The 23,131-nt window shown below is 34.9% G+C and overlaps 1 protein-coding gene across 1 annotated transcript in view; it reads right to left on the reverse strand.

The window, feature by feature from the left end:
• The window catches only part of TTN (titin), a 238,111-nt gene that overhangs the window by 116,779 nt on the left and 98,201 nt on the right, over positions 1 to 23,131 (reverse strand). The window contains exons 110-113 of the mRNA XM_040603460.1: positions 4,227 to 4,307; positions 3,519 to 3,602; positions 2,803 to 2,883; positions 2,425 to 2,508 (exon numbers count right to left, since the gene is read on the reverse strand). Coding sequence (XP_040459394.1) covers positions 2,425 to 2,508; positions 2,803 to 2,883; positions 3,519 to 3,602; positions 4,227 to 4,307 — 330 coding nt within the window. The remainder of the gene's footprint in view (positions 1 to 2,424; positions 2,509 to 2,802; positions 2,884 to 3,518; positions 3,603 to 4,226; positions 4,308 to 23,131) is intronic.

Consider the following 23,131-nt stretch of genomic DNA (forward strand, 5'->3'; position numbering starts at 1 on the left):
TTGAAATGACAGACAACAAGAGGTTAAGATAATGCTTAAGAGAAGATTAGGAGTGTTTATCATGTATTCATGATAACATGTACCTCTGACTGACGGAGGTTCTGATTTTTCAGGAACAGCTACAGGAATTTTCTCTTCTGGGACAGACCTTTTGGGCACTGCAGGCTCTTTAAAGATATTAGTAACTTTTAGTTATATACATTAAACTTCAAAACAAGCAGGAAAACATAGTATGCTCAAGAGAAGGAGAAAAGATCCTATTCATAAGAGGTACCTTTAGACTGTGGAGCTGTTTGTTTTTTAGGTATAGCAACACTCTCTTTCTTTTCGGTCAGCTCAGCTGGTGGTGGTTTCTCAGGTGCCAAAACAGGCTCTGGTTCTTCAGATGCCACTTCAGGCTTTGGTTTTCGAAGTGCTGTAGAAGGCTTTAGTCTTGGGGATGCTAAAACTGAGTCTGTTTCCTCAGGCACCATGACAGGTTCTGGCTTGCAGGGAGCCACAACAGTCTTTGATTTTCTGGACACTTCAATAGTGACTGATTTTTTGAACTCTGCAATAAACTCTGTTTCTTCAGGTGCTACAACAACCTCTGTTTTTTTGGGTGGAGCAAAAGGTTTTGGTTTGGGGGGCACCACAACACGGTCTGATTTTTTGATTGATACAACTGTCTCTGACTCCTCAGGCACCCCAGTGCGCTCAGATTCCTCAGGGGCCATGAATAGCTCTGGCTTTTGGGGTTCCAGAACAGGCTTTTGTTTTGAGGGCATCACACCATGCTTTAGCTTTTGGGGTGGTGCATCAAGCTTGGATTTCTCAGGCACCACAGGAAACTCTGGTTCCACAGGTGCTACAATATGCTCTGGTTTTCGGGGTTCCGCAATAGGCTCTTGTTTTGGGGGTATCACACCATGCTTTAGTTTCTGGGATGTCACATCAGGCTTGGGTTCCTCAGGTGCGACAACAAATTCTGGTTTCTCAGGCACCATAACAGATTCTGGTTGTTGGGGTACCAAAACAGTCTTGGGCTTCTCAGATGCCACAACATGCTCTAGTTTTTGGGGTGCCATAAAAAGCTTTTGTTTTAGGGCTATGCCAGCAGATTCCAGTTCTTGAGGTTCTACCTCTTGAGGCTTTGGTTTTGGGTGTCCTGCAATGGCCTTTGGTTTTCGGGAAACTGGAACAGGTACTTTCTTTTCTGGGAAAGTTGTCTCGGCCACTTTATGTACATAAAAGTTATTAGTTCTGAATTTAACAACTGCACTGACAATCATAGCAAATTTAAGTGAATCATGAAACAAAACCACATAAAAACACTAAAAGCTTATCAGGTACCAATCACTTATGTTGACCTTTTCAATGATGATTATACTACATACTGGCTCTTCTCCCTTTTCTCTCAAATGTACACACACCTCCCCCTCACAAGTCTCATGCCCTTACATGCACTGATAGTATAACTTGTGCTATAAATGAAATCCATGATAATTATAAACAGAATGGACAGGACAAAAGATATTAATAACATTGCAGGTAATAAGATGAAGACTCTTTCAAGAAGTAACAGTGACAGAGTCTAGTTTTTCTTGGTGGAGCTTCTGGTATTTCAATTTCATTAATGTCTTCTGCTTTTAGCTACTAGAAGAGGTTCTTTGTTTTCTTCTACTACTGTCACTTTAAAGATATTAGCTGTCATTGTTTCCATGAACCCAAGGAGGCAGAATAGTAAGAATAATCCAAAATAGTAAAAATTTAATTTAAGCATAAAATGCAGGCAATTCAAACATCCAGGATTTGTCACTATTCTTCAAAAAACCCCACGTATGTCTGTTTCACACACATACGCAGACACATAGAACAAGCATAAATCAGAATCTCAGAAAACAGAAGGCCTGGAAAATCACAGTGTTAAACAAAAGAGGAAAAATATTGCCTTTGTTATTTTATTAGTGTTGAGATTTACCTTCCTCTGGTAGAGGTTCTGGTCCTTCAGGTGCAGCCTCTGGTTCTGGGACAATCACAGGTTCTGGTTCTTTAGGCACAGGTATTTTCTTTTCTGGAACAACTTTCTTCGGCACTTCAGGTTCTTTAAATATATTTATTTGTTTTAATTTCAGGAGTTTGAAGAATAGGAATTACAAAGGCAACAATAGCTCCAAGCAGAAAATTATCAAACAGCAACAGAAAAAAAAACCCAAACAAACAACCTTATTTATAAGTTTTTGGGTTTTTTCATATTGCTAGATGCACAGTATTAATAGCCATTGTTGCTTACTAGAAGCTATTCACAAGTGAAGAAGACAACACAATCTGTAACATTTATAAATATTAGAATATAAAAAAGAGGATAACACAAACATAAAAAAGATAATATTTAGAAAAATAGATTAACATTTCTGTGCAATTTTATTGGTATTGAAGATGTACCTTTAGGTGGTGGAGGTTCTGGTTTCTTAGGAACTTCAATGTGTACTTTTTCTTCTGAAACCACTTTCTTTGGCACCTCAGGCACTTTAAAGAGAGTAATTAATTTTGTTTGTATTAAATTCAAACGTGTCTGCAGCATCAAGACACTAAGAAAAAGTAAATCTCAGGGACATCAAAATAATCAATGGTCCTGGATGTATCAATTTTTCTTTGCCTACAGAATATTCTCTCTGATGTGTCACTGAGGTACAGATGTAAAAACAATAATTTAAATAACATAAATATTTTATAGAACATTTATAGTAAATTACCAATATGTTAAAACGGAACCCTAGACAAGGAAGAGGTTTTTTTTCATTAATTGTGTACAGCAGTTACCTTTAGTTGGTGGAGGTTCTGGTTTCTTTGGTACTTTAACTGAAACCTCTTCTGGGACCACTTTCTTTGGTACCTCGGGCACTTGAAAAATATTAATAACTTTTACTATAAGAATTTCATAAACAACATTAAAGCATAACAGCAGAACAGTATAATTGAGAACACTAATTGCTAAGATCTATTTTTTTCACACAACACATTTGTTCACTTGAAAAACCTTTGACCACAGAAGACAATTCTAACAGAGGTCTTGGGTACTGTTTTATATAGTGTTAAAATAATAAGAGAGTGATGCTTTTGATTCTGTTAATTTTATCATAATGACAAGTACCTTTAGCTGGTGGAACCGCTGGTTTTTTAGGCTCCGCAACTGGTATTTTCTCATCTGGGATTTTCTTGGGCACTTCTGGCACTTTAAAATTAATAATCATGTTAATACTAAGAATTTGAAGAATTTAAATAGCATTGAAGTGGAAAAAGAAAACAAACAAAAGGATTACAAGGTAACATCAATTAAACATCATACCCTTTACCAAATAGGCTTTTTGCTCTCAATATTGATCAAGAGTCATTTGAGAAGAATAAAGAGGCTGCTCCAAAAAAATTAAATACAAAAATAACAGTTTCTAAGATAGAAAGATGGGGAAATAGTATCAAAAGGTTTTATCATTGAAGGTAAGAAAGATTATTTCCATGGGTTTATTAATGACAAGTACCTTTAGCTGGTGGTACTTCTGGCTTTTTAGGTACAGCAACTTTGATCTTCTCTTCTACAACTACTTGCTTGGGTGCTTCAGGCACTTTAAGGAAAGAGATTATTTTTGGTTATTATATGACATTTTTATTGACTTACAGTCCTTTCATGGCCCTGTAAATTCTGAGGAAACACCCCAGAGTCTTTTGGAGTTTCTTCTTCTACATTACATTATTTTTTCCATTTTATTAAACAATGTCCCAAATCTCCATCTGACTAAGGCTACCATTGTGCATTCTGTATTCCTTGTCACATTCTCCTATGCTTGATGGCTTCTTGGTATAAATTTTTCATCTATGCATGGAGGGTTTCTCCTGTGTTAGACACCTGTATCACTTATTCTATACTGTGAAATTCTTAACCTCTCTTCTGGGGTTAATTTTTCACTGTCAGCTGGGAGTATTTCAGATTACAGAAGCCCTGATTTCTCTTTAGGATTTCTGCTGTAGTTCTCAAGTATCAGTCTTATCTCTGCCCAGCCACATCAGTATTTCTAGTAGACTGGTTACAGCAATGATTCAAGACGAATTTTCAAAATGGTAGCATATATGGAACTGTAGGCACAGATAATAAAAGTAACAGGACAACACCAACATACATTCAAAAAAATAATCAATCAAGGCAGAGTTTTTTTCTCTTCCAAATTTTAGTTATCTTTTGTGCAACATACCTTTGACTGGTGGTGGTTCTGGTTTTTTAGGCACAGCAATGGGCACTTCCTCTTCTGGGGTTTTCTTGGGCACCTCTGGCACTTTAAAGAAAACAGCATTCATTTTTATTATATTTAAAGCACTCAAAAATATGTAAATTATTAAGAAGAAAGAGTCTCACAAGAAGCATAAAAGAAAGAAACATAAGGTCAGATATAAAGAGATACATCATGCAAAAAATATTGTATACTATTACATACTACTAGGATTTTTTGTAAATGGGAAATGAAGGTTAATTCTTTCTTCTACTGTAAAACTTACTGACCAAGAGAAAGAGAAATCTCCTCAGAGAGTCACAATTATTGACATATAAGCTTTATGTGGTGTTACTTTTAGCTTTTTAGGCACAGCAGCATTACTTTCTCTTCTGAGACAGATTTCTTAGGTACCTTGGACACTTTAAAGATATTAGTCTGCTACTAAGAATTGTGAAAATAAAGCATGCAATACAGAGAAATATGACAAAACAAGTAGATATATAAGGATACCATGAAAACAGCTATAAGTTTAAAAAAAGTCTCTGTGGTTCTATCCCTCTGGCAAAGTTTGAAGCAGCTTTGCTGGAGATCTTTTGTCATACAGTGGTGTCATGCCACACAAACTGCTAGTTCAGACAGACTTCTAAAACGTCTGAATGAAATGTCACAGCTGCTTTCTGTGCCTTATGTTATGTCCATTCAAAATTAATTGACCCCATAGTTTAACATGACCAATGTGAAAGAGGAAGTACATATATACTTCTTGCTTGAGTATTGATAGAATTTCTGAGGCTGTTTACAGCACCTATAAACTCCTATGAAGTGAAAATGTTTTTTCTGTAAATCTCACTGTATGTTGACTCAGCTAGCATTGTCCTTATTTTTAGTCCCTTTGACTAGTTTCTGTGACAATTCTGCTATCATAATGGATTGTTCTTGGGTAGAAGAATAAGAGAAACTCAACTAATTTTTAATGATTTGACAACAACAAAATAAGGGATGGAAGAAACCTGAACAAAAAGGAGAAGGAAAGGATAGGTTGACCTATATCTTTTGCAGGTGGAGCTTCTGGCTTTTTAGACAGAGGGACAGGTTTGTCTTCAGGAATACTTTTTTTGGGCAAATCAGGCACTTGAAAGTTATTTACTGATTTTAATTTTATTTTTTTGACTTAAAGACAAGTTGAGAAACAGGAAAAGGGACATATACAACATAAATACCACAAATCTGACACAAGTGGACTATGAACAATTAAATCAGAAATTATGTAAGAAACAGAAAAAGATGTTATCAGCAAAGACCTCAGTTCCATTAGGCTATCAAAGTACCTTTAGATGGTGGAGATTCTGGTCTTTTAGGCAAAGGAGTAGGTTCTGGTTTTTTAGTCACAGCAATAGGCACTTTTTCTTCTAGTACAGATTTCTTAATGACTGTGGACACTTTAAAGATATTAGTTCATTATAAGACTTTATACAGAACAGAAATAAAATTCATAAAATATCCAAAGTTTGTAATGTAAGTAAGGTACTAAAAGAATGAACACAAATATTAATTACATTGAACAAGAACTAAGCCACCAACATGAATAATTTAATTTTCCTGGAGTTCATGACTTTGCAAATTGCAGGAAGAGATGATGAAGATATATACCTCTAGGTGCTAGAGCCTCCTCTTTTCTATGAACAGTAGAAATTTCTTCTTCTATGTGCATCTCCTCATAAACTTCATGTACTTGAAAGATATTAGTTTAAATACTTAAATTAACTTAGAATATCTTCAGAAAAAAGGACATTGTTAAAGAACAAATGCAACTACATATGCAAGTTCATCTTAAGACAGATGCTCTATTTTATACCTATCCTCAAAATTAGGATTCTTTCCAATGAGGGAAGAAAAGAGTCTCATATTCTACCCTGATCTGACCTCTGCAGCTTGCCAGAAGAAAGATGTGTGGTATGTCCTAAAATGAGCTACTTCCTTGAGTACAAAGAGATAGGCCCTGTCTATCTAAGCTGTCACTTTTTCTGTTCCTGCAGCAGTCCCCACCCACACCCAGACTGATCTCAAGTTGGAGTCCTTCACAATTTCTTTTGCACATAAAGCTAATTTTCCCCTTAGGAAGAAATATAGGTGATGCATTTTAAATTTTTTTTAAAAATCAGTTTTATACTGTTGCACCTAACCAAAGCTGCTAACTAAACTCTAGTTTATGGTAGACAGAATGCTTTCAAAATAATTAAAGATTTATATATGAAAACATTTTTTTATCCTTCAAATCCTAATTAAAATTTTTTGTACCTTTAAGGTGTGAAGCTGCTTCTTTAGGTAGAGCAGGAGGTATTTTTTCTTTGTGGACAGCTTTCTTTGGTACTTCGGGAACTTAAAAATATTGGTTTATTTTAGACATTTGCACTAGGAAATAAGTAGTACAACTTTGTAAAACAATAACAAATGCCACCAGAACAATATGAAAATACATGGTATTAACCTGTGAATACACCTCACCAACTTTCTAGAGTTCACTTTTTTTCTTAACTCCTAGTGCTTACAGGTCTGAATTTGTCTTCTCTGAAAAGATAGTAGTTAGGGGTTTTTTTCTTATCAAACAGTATCTAGCAATTTTGGCAATTTAAAAGGTTTTATTTTTTTTGAAATTTCAAAATTACCTATTTTGCAAGGCAAAACTCCAGTGCAATTAACTAAATACTGTTTTAAACATCTATAGAGTTGTTCAGCACTGAAATAAGAACGTAGAGAAAATGCTCTTTGAATTTGTTTTCCTGAATGATGAATTATTCTTAGTTGTTCATTAGTTTAACATATGAAGAAAGATGTTGAAATATTTTTTGAATTCTTTGTAAATGGTCACAAAATGTTTGCATTTTTAATCTCTGATCTCCCTGTATGTATGCTGTCTTTCTAAGATAAAAACAAACAAACAGACAAAACTTACAACAAGAGATCAAATGGAAGAAAATTGTACATTGCCCCTGGTCATACTGTTCAAGAAAAGCAAGCATGTTGTTTTTTTTCACTTGGTACCTCACTTTTGAAAGAGGCTAGAAGAAAATTCATTTGGAGGTCATGTACCTTTAGCTGGAGGAGCTTCTTCTGTAGGTACAACAGCAGGTATTTTCTTCCGTGGGACAGTTTTCTTTGTCACTGCAGGTACTTCAAAGATAGCACATTTTTTAAAGAACGTTATACAAAATGTAAGTAACATAGAAGCAATGACAGACATATAGCATCTAAGGAAACATTAGAATAAACACATTAAATAACAGATTAGCACATAGATGGAATGATGAAGATTAATAAGTAATTTGTAGAGACTGTGTTACTTTTTAGATTGCTTGCAAAGTTGGTTGTACCTTTAGATGGTGGAGCTTCCGGTTCACTAGGAATAACAATAGGGACTTTTTCTTCTATTGGAACTTCTCTGTGAACTTCAGGCTCTTTAAAGATATTATTTTACATACTTTAATATTATTTACAAGACAAGATTAGAAAGACAACTTACAACACAAAAATGCAGACATGTAAATTGACAAAGAGCTGTTTGAACATAAATTATTTAGGTATCTCATTTCAGCCTGATCATTTACCTACTTTTGCTAGAAGTGACCACTCCCAATTACTAAAATACAAGTTTGCTGAAATATTTAGTTTTATTTTCTAGTTACTTAGGTCTGTGTATTAGATAGAAATTGTAACTGAATTTCACCTGTCCTCATTTGGTGTTCACTATCTCTACCCCAGTTCAAAAAATACTTGTTACTCAGTATGGCTCTTAAACCAGTGTCTACTTAAGATCATTTCTTTGGTCCAATGTGGCTATAGTGCTTTCCCGGATCAGAAACTTAGTTTCTCTGTTATTTATGTTTCTCTGATTATTAGAGGGAGAAAACAATATCCTAAAAATGCTAAACTATAACTAATGTTGGGGTAGAGAGAGTCTCAAAGACGCAGATGGAAGTTACTTTTAAATAATTAAAAATATGAATTCAAAATGTCTCACATTTTACAGAACAATCTACTGCATGAATGGATATATTCTCTGCAATTTACTGCTTGGTAAATGTGTCATTGATGTACCTTCATACAAAGGAGGCTCCTCTTCTCTAGGAATAATGGTGGGTACTCTCTCTTCAAGGACAGCTTTCTTGTGAAACTCAGGAACTTCAAAGATATTAGCTTTCTTTTAGTAACCTCAAAATAATTTCCAGCTTTTACAGTACCAAACAGAAATAAACCCAGAAAACTAAGTTCTTTTGAGGTCCCAAATACTGTGCCTTTTCAAGAATGAAATACTATACAGTTCTAGAACTGTCTTGCTAGAACAATTATTTATGTGAAGAAATTTATATTTGCTGCTGTCAAAAAGCATAAAACATTTGCTTTTCTCACTGCATTGTGATGTGTTTCCTCCTGATATGAAGAACAGCTTTAATGGTTTTACCTTTCTAGCTCTTGCCCTATTACTTCACCACCAATATCATGACCGATATAGTGGCTTCAAAACTCCAGTTTAAACTAAGTTCACAGCTATATTACAAATATAAAAGCTACAAATATAAAAGTTTTATGTAATGGTAGTGTGAGCGGTGATACCTCCTCAGCATGTTTTCACTCATAAATCAATGTATTTAATATTTAGCACATGTATAGCACATATCTGAAATGTCTGCCTCAGTTGTCCATTTATCACTGAGAGCTGAATCCGCTTAGAGCACTTAGAGACTGGATACTCTCGCCATGGTGTAAAGAACATAAAGATCATTTTAGAAGATATTAGTGGGGAAAAAACTACCAATATTTCCTTTCCACAGAACCTCATTTCAAAGGTTCCTTTACCTTTTATTGACGGAACTTCTATTTCAGGTGTGTGTGTAGGCTTCTTTTCTTCAGGGACAGTTCTTTCAAGAACAGCTGGCCCTTTAAGATACAATCTACTTTTAGGGCTTTCAAAGTTATTTGGAAGAAGTTAGAAAGAGAAATAGCAAATCTAACAAGGAAGATTCATGAAACAACAAAGGATTAAATGCTTCCTGAAAGAACAACTGTGTTAGTTTTGAAGATTACACAGAATAACATATTTAAAATATATTCTTGAAAGATAGCCATACATTTGGTTGGTGGAATCTCCTTCCTTTTCAGAAGAAATAAAAATAGTATGCCTTTCTGAACTACTTTCATGTGTAGTTTAATGACAGAACACACATTTTTTTAAAGCAACTATCACATATTTTCGACAAATGACTTGAAACCAACAGGCAAATACAGACTCAATCACAAACAGTTGAAAAAAAACCCTGTGAGGACTTTAAACATATGCACGTCTTTCTCAACAAATAATAAAGGCAAAAGACTGAAATCAGAGCTCACGATTCATGAAGACAATGCAGAAGTAGTATACCTTTAGCTGGTGGAGTCACTTTCTTTTCAGGAACAGCACGTAGTTGTTCTTTTGGAACAGGTTTCTTCAGCACTGGTGGCACTTCAAAGACATTAGTGTTTTTTTAAGAACTTTTGCAGTATGAATATTATGTAAGAATAGAAGTTAAACAAAAAGCAAACAATGCAAAGAGTTGGAAAATTTAGCAAAATAGAAGATATGGTGTCCTCAATTGCTATTAAGTGGCAACCTTACAAGCCATTCATCCAGACTGTTTTGCTTGGGTTCACATAGCTAGAGACTTCACTGAAAGAAAAACACTGCTCACATGAATTTTTGACTAGGATAAGCCTTATCAATTTGGTTTCATGAACTATGAGCTCTAATTAATGCTAGCTGGGAATATGGTACGGTTTCAATTTCCTACCAACTCCAAGTCTTTATGCAAAAAAACCCCAAAACCCTTTCCCACTGATTTAATTCTGATAATTCATATGAGAAACAACTATTTTCACAATAACTAACAATTATTGTGGTGTTATCATATTACATAATTTTTGTTAACTATTTTATTAGCACAAAATGGAATTTCTGGCAAATTAAGTGCTCTAAACAGAAAGTTACAGAGCTCCAAACTTGCACAGATATTCGATTAACATCCACTGACAATTGCTATTCATGATACTTCTCTTTTGTACAGCCTGATACAGAGAACACTCATCAGGACTATATGCACTCCAGCAAATTGTGAGGTTGAAGCAGGTCATAGTGTTTTAGGATTCTGTAGGGAACTAGCGTTTCACTGATAGGGTGCTATAGCTCAACAGACTTTTATTCATTTATTCATCTGCTTGTTTTCAATAATTAGCTATAAAATTTATATTATATATATATATGTCACACTTATATTGTGACAGCAAAATTTAAATCTTGAAGGTCCTGCCTGCACTTTCTTTGTTCTCAGAAAGTAATTTGTACCAGTTTTGATTTGTTAAAGAAATATTATTTTGTTAGTAACTTAATTCCTGTCTTTGAAAAGAAAGTTAAAGGTCTAGCAGTCAAATAGGAATAGGTAAATTACTGGATATGGGGATTCAGAGACTCAAGCAGAATGCTGTGGTTTTAAATTTATCTAATAGTTGATGTACCTTTAGCTGGTGGAGCTTCTTTTTTAGGAACAGGAACAGGTACTTTTTCTTCTAGCAGAGGTCTTTTAGGCACCTCAGGCACTTTAAAAAATATTTCATTATGGGGTTTTAGTTATTTATGAGGAATTACAACAGATACAAACACAGAAAGCAGTGCAATCACTCATTTATACAGGAACCATCTCATCATTTATGCAGAGGCAAGTTGAACAGCTACGTAATAGTTCTTGAGCAACAAAAGCTAAGGAACACATAAGCATACATCTTTCTGGTATATTTTAGACATGCTTTCTCTTTGGCATGAGGGATCCTATGATCATAACTTTAAATGATGGGAAGGAAGGCCCTACGTGAATTTTGACATCTCTGTAACTTACAGGAGCTAAACTGGGCAAAAGAAACAAATGTTAACATATAAAAATATCTAGTTCAGGCTGAAGATGAACTGTATCAGAAAATTATCATTTACTTTGTTTGTGTCATATCTACACTAGCTCACTATTGGGCTGTCAGATGGGGAATCCTTCCATTCCACTCTTAAGGGAAGTATTCCTCAGGAAGGAGGAGGAGAGAAACAATCTTTGAATGAATTTATCGTTACCAGCAACAGACATACATAGGACTACAAATGGGGAAAAATATGAATAAACACCCAAAGCAGGCCAAAAGGCCTAAGCAGTAGCTGAGAATTCAAGAAACTATAAGAATAAAGAAATAACGAATTGATGTACCTATAGCTGGTTGGATTTCGTACGCCTCCTCATATACCTCCTCATATTTCTCATAGATCTCTTCCTTCTCCTTAAATGCATACTTTTCGTAGACATCTTCTTTCTCCTCAGCCTCCTCTTCATATTCCTGTTCCTGAATCTCCTTGTATCTCTCAGGTTCTTCAGGTTCCTCATATGCCTCAATTTCTTCAGTCTCCTGAACCTCCTCAAACTCTTCAAAACCTTCATATGTCTCATACTTCTCATACTCTTCATATGTATACTCATGCTTCTCCACCACAGGAGCAGGAACAGGGACTTTTTCTTTCTGGACAGGTTTCTTGGATACTTTGGGCATTTTGGAAACAGTATTATTGTTACTACCTTACAATATTTATTTTTTTTTTTACATTTAGTCAAGACTATCCATATAGAACAGAAAATGCACATGATAGCCACAAGACTCTTACATTAAAATATAAGAACATTCTTCTCAAACAGTATATATACTATAAAAGATTTTAAGAATGGGGAGGAAAAACAAATCTTTGGGAGGAATAAGAAGAAATATATCTGTACCTTTAGTCGGTGTTGGTTCTTTGGGTTTGGGAACAACAGCTGGCACTTTCTCTTCTGCCACAGCTCTTTTAGGCACCTCAGGGACTTTAAAAATATGGATTTCTTTTAGAATATTTTTTTAAAAAAAAACAACACCTTAAAGCAGTGTAAGTAAAAAAGCACAAGAAACAGAGCTTTATGTTTCTATAATGTAAACACTGCTAATGAAGAGTTTGAACATAAATTTAAGCAGGATTCTCATACAACAAAGACAAAAGCAGAAGAAAGTCAAGAGTATTTTTCGCATACATATTAATTATATTCGGGAGTACATATACCTTTTGCAACTGGAACCTCCACTTTTTCACGGGGTGCAACAAGGACTTTCTTTTCAGGAACAACCTTCTCAGGCACCTTGGGTACTTTAAAGATAGGACCTAACTTCAGTGGGTTTTTTGCACAATTTTTAAATAGACACAGAGCCCAAAGCTTACAAACAGCAGAACAGAAAATCACAAACAAACAAATAGCATGGGGAGAAATATAGTACAAGACAGACATAATAAGATGTCCCTTGCTAAACACAAATTGAATGAAGAATGTTATCTATTAATGATAACAGCATTTAGAAACTGCAATACCTTTGGCTGGTGGAGGTGGCACCTTTTTAGGAACAGGTTCTTTCACTTCAGGAACACGTTTCTTAGGCATCTCAGGCACTTTAAAGACATTATTTTATTTTAAGAATGTCACCCACCAGTAGTGTGAGAAAGACAACAGACAACATATACAAACAGACATAATGAAATTAGAACTGATCTGCAGAATGTATTTTAAATGTTTTAAAGATGAAACAGAAATAAAAACAAAAGACACTTTATATCCACAGGCAGACTTCTTGAACAAGTCAAATCACTTAAGAGCTTATATTTCGCTATGAATTTGACAGGAACCATGAGACATCAATACAGAAAGACAGCAGGGACACAAAACTAACATAAATAACAAACAAAATAAAATAGAGACACTGAATGAGAATAACAGCACGTTTTCCTAGGTGTTAATTTATGTACCTTTTGCTGGAGGAAGCTTCAGTTTCTCAGGTGCGGGTACAGATATTTGTTCTTTTGAGACAGGTTTCTTAGGAATCTCTGGCTCTTTAAAGATATTATTTTGCAAACATATTTTAAACTTACTTTCAGAGCATTAAAAGCATGAAAAGACATGAAACAAGATCACAAGCTCCCCAGAAAGATCATTAAGATTTACATACAACTTAGAACACGAAATGAAGATTAATTTTAATGAAGCCAAAAGATCTCATGGGTAACTTGCAAGAAAAGATCATGTACCTTTTGCTGGTATAATTTCCTCGGAAATAGTTTCCTCTTCTTCTTCCTCAGGAACAAAAATGGGAACCTTTTCTTCAGGCATAACTCTCTTTGCCACCTCAGGCACTTTAAAGATATTATTTTAAGAACTTTACTTTCACAACTTCACAAAGAAAAATCCATAACATGAAACACAAGGACACCAACTCTAAAGTAACAACAGTAACAAAAATAAGAGAAACTGCCTTATTTTTCACTCCCTGAAAACAGCAAAGTGCAATTATGTTATAAGGGTTATATAAGAATTAACTCTTTTGCCTATTTTAATTATACAGTGTCATTGCCAACAGAAAATATTAGCAAGATATGCTACAAAGACAAGGTTGTAGAAGATTATAAGCATCTATTTTTTTAGATAAAAAGCTTCCAGTGTCTTGCTTTTCAATTTTTTTTCTAAAAACCTGAGCTGCTGTGGTGGAATTTGCTTAGCACCAAACAGCAACCTCTACAATATTCTGCCTTCACTTTGACTTTCATATTTAGAGTATATCTTCTGATTATTTTTATGGTCATTTGTGCCTTGATTTTATTTTTATATAAGTTTAGCTAAAAGGCTTTTAGAGTTTTAGCATACTCTTGAGGTACTTGACAGAATGATCTCCCTGAATAGAAGAATTTCTGGGTAAAGGCCCATAAAATATTCCACATATTTTGTTTAAACAAAATTTAAATTAATTTAAACATTAGTTCTGAATATTGATATCACAATGAATTATTCAGCTGGCTGAAGGCAACAACAGAACGGACAATCAAGCCCTGCCTGAGACCTAGCACTGCTCACTACAGGGGAGCAGCAGGGTGCTAGAACCAAGGCTCTGATTTTACACAAGTATAAATTGATTTTTAAAATGAGCTTCCACTGCAGTAAGAAAATGCAAAGGAGAGGAATTATCTGCATACACCATGATGTGATATACCTTTGGCTGGTGGAATTTTCTTTATTTTAGGAACTGCAACAGGCACTTTGTCTTCTGGGACAGCTCTCTTGGGCATCTCTGGCACTTTAAAGATATTGTTTTAATAAGCATTTTTCAATTAATTTTAGAGCACCAAAGCTACTAAAATCACAGACAAAAGTCACAAAGACCAACAGTAAGAAGAAAACTCCCCTCAGAAGGATAATTAAGGTTTACATCCAAATTAAAACAGTTAATAGAGATGAAGATCTTTTAATGAACTGAACAAAGGTCTGTGACAGTTTTCAAGAGGGAATGGTGTACCTTTTGCCGGTATCTCTGGAACAGCTTCCTCTTCCTCCTCTTCTTCTTTAGGAACAAACATAGGTATCTTTTCAGGGGGAGGTCTTGGAATTTCTGACACTTCAAAGATAGTATTTAATTGTAGAAAACTTAGACACAACATCAGAAACTAAGAGACAACTTACACAGAAGCTAAAGACTATGAATTAGCAAGTACATTTGTCACAAACTGCTACAATACATCAGTTAATGTCTAATACCAAACATACAGACACAGTAACAAACATCATACACAGGTTCATTTATAAGAAGAGATACCTTTGGCTGGTGGAGGTTCTGGCTTTTTATGTACAGGGACAGGTACTTTTTTTTCTGGAACTTTCTTGGGCACTTCAGGCACTTTAAAGATATTTTTAATTAATTTTCAATGTAACACAGAACATACTAAAGTGATAACTGTGTAATTAAAATAACTATACAAATATGTTAAAATGTAATTGTTTATGAAAGATAACATTGATTTTATCCACAGATTTATGCACGATGTAAACTTACAAACATAGAGACTACAGCATTACAACTTCACAAAGTAAGGCTAAGGGTGAAGTCTGGCTGTTTAGGTACACTGTCTTTTGAAGTATCTGTTCTTGAAACACCAAGTAGTTTAAATAATTTAGATACACAAGATCCAAAAGACAGAGAAAATACAGGACACCAACACAGAGAATAAATGTAGATTGAGCACAGCACCCATGACTAACAGAAACGTCCACAATACAGTGGCTATGATCAAACATAGGTCAGTGAGTGGTTCAAACACACCAGGACAAGGAATGGGATTGTTATTTGCAGTCTTCTAAAGCTGAAGAAACAAAACTAGAATCACACTGTTGAACCAGAAACTGGCGTACCTTTGCCTGGTGGATGTTCTTCCACTTTTTTAGACACTGGGGCAAGTACCTTCTCATCTGGCACAGGTTTCTTTGGTACTTCAGGCACTTTAAAAATATTGTTGTAGTTTAAGAATTTAATTTTTTAAGCATAAGCTAAACAACAACTATATGAATCAGTAAAGTGGAATGACAAAGAACTGTCAAGAATAGAAAACTCTCTTCACTCTACATTACATTAAAGATGACAGGTGAACAAAGACCAATTTTTAAAGTTGGTTTTTTTTTTTTTAAACATATTCAGTCAAGAGCTGATATACCTTTCACTGATGGAACTTCCCTCTTTTTTGGTACAGGAACAGGAACCTTTTCTTCTGGCATAGGTTTCCTCAGCACTTCTGGAACTTAGTAAGATATTATGGTAAATTGAGCTTGGCATAAGAATCTAAAACACTATGACATACAAGCCAGTGACACTAAACAATTGAACACAAACACAAAGAATCACAATTCTTAAGAGCAACAATCCTTTTACTATCCTAGTATTTAACACAAGCGGGAAGATAAATGAAGTCTAGAAGACCTTTCTGATCAAAAGTAATTACAAGTTCATATACCTTTAGCTGGGGGAGCTTCTTTCTTCATCACTTGAACTTTCTTTTCAGGTACAGGTTTCTTTGGCACCTCAGGCACTTAAAAAAAATATTATTTTGGTTAAAAAAGAATCCACAAGCTATCCAAAACAGAAAAGAAACAAAAAAGACAGCAGCACAAACATTTCATATGAAAAGCCCTCTCTAAAAAGAACAGAAAAAAGTAACGATCAAATAAGGCATCTGTAAAGTACTGTGAATTACATACTCAAAGGGTGAGTGCTAATACAAAGAGAGGATATATACCTTTTGCTGGAGGAGCTTCTTTTTTCTTCATAATAGGTACTTTTTCCTCTGGAACAGGCTTCTTAGGAACTTCAGGCACTTAAAAAATACCATTAATGTTTTAGCTATTTACTTCCAAAACAACAGGAACACAAAGTGCAAGCAAGTGTCACGAATATATACCCCAAACATAAAGCTGTGATTTAACATGGTTTGATTATTAAGACAAAATAAGACAAAATAAAATGGCAAACAGATATTAACTGCTATTGTGTCCATTCTCCTTGCTAAGCCATTAAGGCCATCAATAAAAATATTTTTAACTTCAAGAGCTTACTTGCTGGTCAAAGGATTGACTTAAGACAGAGTTTGGCTTCTTAGAACCAGCTATTAAAGCAGATTCAGAAGTGTCATGGTGGGAAAACTTGCTAAAATACAATTTTATTTTTTCCTCCCATTTTGGATGTTTATTACAAATGTAATTACAAATTTATTACAAATGTAATAAACTACTATAGAATTGCTGTATTTGATATTTAGTGGTTTCACTACTTCTCCTTATTTTCCCCTAAAGCCATGATCCTAATGCCTCTCAGATATGTAATAGGTTGCATCTGTTCATGTTCAATAAGCTAATTTTGTATATGTATTGAATATATATTGCTAATTAGATTTTCTTTCTGAGAAATCTCCAAGTACTTTCTACATGTAAAAAGCAAACACATTAAGTTTATCAATTGATTTACTTCAAGCACAGAACTATGGACACATTATAAGTGCCCAGCAGTTTATACCACAATTTGTTGGGTAACAGCAATGTTTATGAGTGATGTACTTTGATGAAAAAAAAACCCAAATCTTGACTGCTGAAATCGATTTTCCCTTTAACTGCAGTGAGGTAAAAGTTTCAACTAAAATGTATCTTGATGTTTTTTGTAGTCCAGAACCCAGAAATATCCATGCAAATTTTATGATGACAGCAGAGTAACCCCACTGGTTCTGAGCATACTGAAGAAAGTTTGGAGCACATATGACTTAAACTTAACTATTATGATAGAGTCAAAGGAAATTTTAGGTAACCCTAATCTTCCTGTTCAGGGTTAACCTGGCTCTTGCCGTGTACATATTGGCCTTTTCTCTACTAGAGAAAATATGTTAATCAATATGTCAAAATTCTAGTACAAGCAAAGTTAAATATAGTTTTGGCATTCATTAATTAGGCAAAAGAAATTCTGAATTTCATTTTTGGGAAGAGACACTATGGAATTATTTGAAACAGGACTGGAAAATATACATTTTTACATACCGTTAGAAGATTATTTAATTTTGGAAAATTGGATATAGTTAGTCGATATCTTTCTATTACAATGCAGAAAGGCTTTATTACCAAGATCTTGGCATGACCTTGTTGACCTCTCTAAGTAGTGATCAGTATGTTCATCCTGTACTAACAATGTTGAAAATTTATACTAGTACCATAAAAATTTTTCCTAAGGAAAACACCTAAGTATTTTAAAATGGCAATTTAATAGAACTTTTACATCTTTGCCTTCCATGAAAATCTATTATTCCCTTCCAGAAATAAACAAAAACTATAGGGTTATAAAGAGTTCTGAGAGAAAGTCAATGCAACTTGTGTTCTTAATTCACCTATTTTCAAGTACACTACCTATTTTCTAGATAAAGTTTTTTTCTGTGATTGCAGAATTCTCGTAAACATTTCTAAGTATTTTAATCACAGTCTGATAGCATAATTGGACCCCCGACAAGGATAAAATAAAGCTCAGTCAAATTTTCTTAGTGGGTTATACAGACTTCATATGAAAGATGAAAGAACATGTATGGTATAGAACACTGGAATTCATAAAGGTGTCCTGGTTTCGGCTGGGATAGAATTAATTTCCTTCTCAGTAGCTGTTGCAATGCTGTGTTTTGGATTTGTTGTGAGAACAGTGTTGATAAGAGATATTTTGAGTTGTTGCTAGGTAATATTCGTACCATGTCAAGGACTTTTCAGTTTCTCAGGCCCTGCCAGCAAGAAGGCTAGAAAAGCACAAGAAATTGGGAGGGGACACAGCCAGGACAGCTGGCCTGAACTAGACAAAAGGATATTCCATACCACGGAATGTAACGCTCAGTATTTTAACAGGGTGGAATTGGCTGGGGCCTGCCAATCGCTGCTCAGGGACTGGCTGGGCATTGGTCATCGGGTAGTGGGCAATTATATTGCATCACTTGCTTTCTTTTCTCCCTTCCCTTTGGATCTTTTTCCTCTCTCCTTCTCTCTCCTTTTCATTATAATTGTTGTTGTAGTAGTAATAATAACAATAATGTTACTGTTGTTATTAGTATTACTGTTGTTTTTATTTTATTTTATTTCAATTATTAAATTGTTCTTGTTTCAACCCTCAAGTTTTACATTCCTTCCCAATTCTCCTCCCCATCCCATTTTCAGGTTTGTGGAGTGAGAGAGCAGCTGCATGGTACTTAGCTACTGGCTGGGGTTAAACCATGACAAGAGGTAGTAGAAGAGTAAGACACACAGCCATCAGACATTTTCTACACCATATACTAATCATTAAACATGTTGAAAAAAGGCACACTGTAAAGCACACTGAAACATACTAAACCAAAATTTTGGTATATTACCAGAATGAAAAGATACTACTTTTTCTCACACAAAAGTATACCTCTAACTGGTGGGGGAGCCTCCTCTTCATACTGGGGAACTTCTGACTCTTCCTCCTCATATTCAGGAACTTCCTCTTCATAATAAGCCGCTTCTTCTTTGTAATGTGTGACTTCTTCCTCTTCATATTGAGGAACTTCTTCATACTGAGGAACTTCTTCCTCATAGTGACTAACTTCTTCATAATGGTGGACTTCCTCCTTGTAATGGATTACTTCCTTCTCATATCTGGTGGGTTCTTCCTCTTTGTATTTTGGAATCTCTTCTACTTCTTCTTCTTCATACTGAGGGACTTCAACAAACACTTTCTCTTTTCGGACAACTGTCTTCCGTACTTCAGGCACTTAAAAAGATACCAATTAAAAGAATCTTAAATTTTAGCACATAGATCTTAATAATAATAAGGATCACAAGGCATTGTCAAATAAGAATTAAACCAAAGGAAGAACATTCCATAGAAAACAAGTCACTATTCACTGCACATGGAACATACAAGACACAAAAAACATTTATATCATACTTCAATACTCTATCCAGTATACCTTTGTGTGGTGGTCTTGCCATTTTTTTAGGAGGATAAATTGGCACTCTTTCTTCAATGATAGCCCTCTCTGGTACATCAGGCACTAATAAGATATAGTACATTTACATTAAGAATTTTTAAAAGTGTTGTTTAAAAGCAAAACTATTCTTGGCAAGAAACACAAAAAGATATCTTACAAATATATGGCTAATACATAAAAGACAAGGGTGTTTATTGACACTGGATGTGTAATTATGGAAGCCTTTAGGGTGGCTTTCAATTAAGTAACAACACACATTTAAAGATCCCAATATTAGCATCTGATATGATTCCCGCTTCATCTACTGATGCCAGCAGTGAAGTTAAGCTTGCTAATGGGCAGAACTCAAAATCCAAATTCTTCTTGTTTCAAAATCATGAAATCCCACTGTCATCTGTGGCAGCCCCTCTCCACAACAGTGACACTTTGCCCCAGTTCCTGCATAGGAAACCAGATGAAGATGAGGGAGCATGTAGAGAAAACCTTTGTGAGTGACTAACAATGTATAAGAGCCCTGGTCTAATTAAAGGCAAAAGAATTAATTGCTCAGTGAAGAAGGTATTTTCCTCTTCTGTTGGTTGCTTTACAAAGTGGCCTGTTTGTTCAGACATGGCAGGGAGCCATTCCCTGTCAAGGCAGGAAAATTTCCAAAAGATTAAAGTGTGAATATGTTCAGTTTTTAAGATATATTCAGGAAAGAAAGCAATCTGTGTTTAAGCAGCATATTCTCTTTTGCAGAGCAGCAGTGCATGGGCCTTGTCTTGTGAGGCACATGTTGGGAAATTTTTGATCAATGTAACTGGAAACTGCACAGGAAATTATCATAGCATTTTAACATCTGGGAGGCTACTAGACTTTCCAAGTTAGAGAATGACTTTCACATTTTCTTAACAGATTGGAGACCTTTTAATCTTCCTAATATTTAATTGTAAGTGCCAGGTACATCTGCATTTGAAATCTTAAATTAAAACTGATTGGAACTGGTAACTTTGGTTGATTTGATAACAAAAACTGCATTGTGCATGAGTGCCCTTGCCAGGAAGTTCAGGTTCTTTTGGATTCTAGCTACAACACCTCTATTTGGTATTCCATAAGAGAACTGTTACAGTTAATGTCCCCTTCTGCTTTGACCTTTTTTTCCCAGACCAGCTAGCATATTACCCCTGCCTTACAGAAAGCCAGTCAAAGATCCTCTTCCCTCTTCCTCTTACTACTTATGATCTGCCCACCCCCCATCATTCTCCAATAGAGAGACTAAATAGATTATTTAACTTCACATTGATGTGATTATATTAATCTCTCATAATATGAGTATGACAATGCAATGTTTACCAACAACAGGAGGTCTGAATCAGCTAAGTATGAGGCATGTAGGTCATATTCTACAAGCTTCAATTTCAGGATAAACTGCTGATTTGCATCTTTTTTTTTTTCCCCCCCAAGTAGACGACAAGTTGTAAATCTGGACATAGAATCTTTTTACTCCTTTCATACCTGTGTATGAAATCTCCTTTTCTGTGTGAAGAGAAATGGATACTTCCTCTGACATAGCCCAGTGTTCTTCTTCTGTTGGTACTTCAAAGACAGAGTCTAATGTTAATATTTTTCTCTGGTGTAGTATCATGTACAGTAATAAACACCCCATTTAGAGTTTCTTAGAAATCTAATTATTTTCTGACACACACACCCAACCCAGAGTAACTGAGAAAAATATGTCACTAGTGTTTCTCAAAGACTCTGTTAAGGTTCTCTTGGGACTATGGTGGAACATAGGGGTGGACTTGGTAGTGTAAGGTTAATGGTTGACTTGACAATCTAAGGATCTTTTCCAACCTAAAGGATTCTATGATTCTAACATTAAAATTTCAAGAAAGGTGCCAGACCAGCAGGCTTGAAGCTTTGGTGGTACTGCACAAGGATAGTCTGTTCATAGATTAATCCATGGGCAGGAGTACCTTCTGGTGGTGGAGACACTTTTCTCTTTGGAACAGCAATGGATACTCTTTCTTCTCTGGCTATTTTCTTTGCTGCTTCTGGCACTTTAAAGATAGTAAATGTAAGAATACTAAATTCTAAAAGAAATTCTGAACTTTCTGAAGTTCATACAAAAGAATTATGGACAAACAATTATGTGCAGATAGCATACATTTACATAGCAAAGATACTTACAATAAACACAAAGAATCACACTATACATACAAACATAAAGACATTTAAATTAACAGAGAAAAAGACCAGCTGAAGCTTTAATGCAGAGTGGCTAGATATGCATTAAATATTTTGAAGACTAGTGTGTGGGGTTGCAGGAATTAATTCCACAGATAAATTAGACACTTCAAAACACTGTGTGCAATTTTAGTAACCGCAGAAATATATTCAATTATCTATAAATATCTACTAAAATAATCCACATAATATTAGATTAACAGACATACAGACCAACACACATCAAAAACAAACAGCATATTCACACATCATGAAATAAGATGGAATGACTGAGATGAAACTAAGATGTAAATAATTTGCCTCTAGGTTCTTCAGAAACATAATTAAACCATAATTAAACACCACACATACAGGATACATAACAAAATCACTTTTCAAACACAAGAAAATCACAGAAAGAGAGGACATACTTGTAAGTTTGAAATCCTTGACTGAATACTGACAATGCTACATTGTAGTTGTTTTCTAAATGTGTTCACATTTATTGAACTTCTTCACTGAGTAAAAGTCTTTGCTCAGCTGTCCAAAGGACTTAACAGCCAGAGTGATCAATGAAGTTAAATAAAGAGCAGCTAGAAAATGCAAGGAATGCAGGTGTGTGACTGTTTTCTGTCACCTTCTACATTCTTTTGCAGGGGAGGAGACAAAGGTCCTTTTTCATTTATAATCAAGACAGGAGAGACTGGGATTTGGTTAACCAGGCAGATGGTGAGTATGATGCACACAGACATCTGATATTTAGAAGCCTTGCCTAATTTCAAAAGAACTTGTATACCTTTAGCTGGTGGAGCTGTCACTTTCTGTGAAACCGGAACAGGTACTTTGTCTTCTGGCACAGGCTTCTTGGGCACTGCTGGCAATTATTTAAAAAAAAAGTTTATTTTAAAAGGTTTTGAATTAATCATAGTTTATGAACATAATCAGACGACAAAACACAAATGTGGAGACTTGACATTTCTTCAAGTCAAATAAAAAAAGACAGCAAACACTGAACATTACAGCTTGTGTTAGACAATTAGACATGATAAGAGTAAATCAGTATTCTGAAACAAGACTTCTCGTGTAGCTCTGAAAAATTATATACCTCTTTTTGGTGGTGCCTCCTCTTTTTTAGCAACTGCAACTTTTTGTTCTGTGATAATCCTCCTGTGCACTTCAGTCACTTAAAAAATATAAGTGTAAGAATATATGAAATACAGACATATGTAAGTTTTTTCTATTTAATCTGATTTTTTAAAAA

Source organism: Falco naumanni, chromosome 8 (genome assembly GCF_017639655.2).
Source record: "Falco naumanni isolate bFalNau1 chromosome 8, bFalNau1.pat, whole genome shotgun sequence".
In the NCBI taxonomy this organism is placed as follows: domain Eukaryota; kingdom Metazoa; phylum Chordata; class Aves; order Falconiformes; family Falconidae; genus Falco; species Falco naumanni.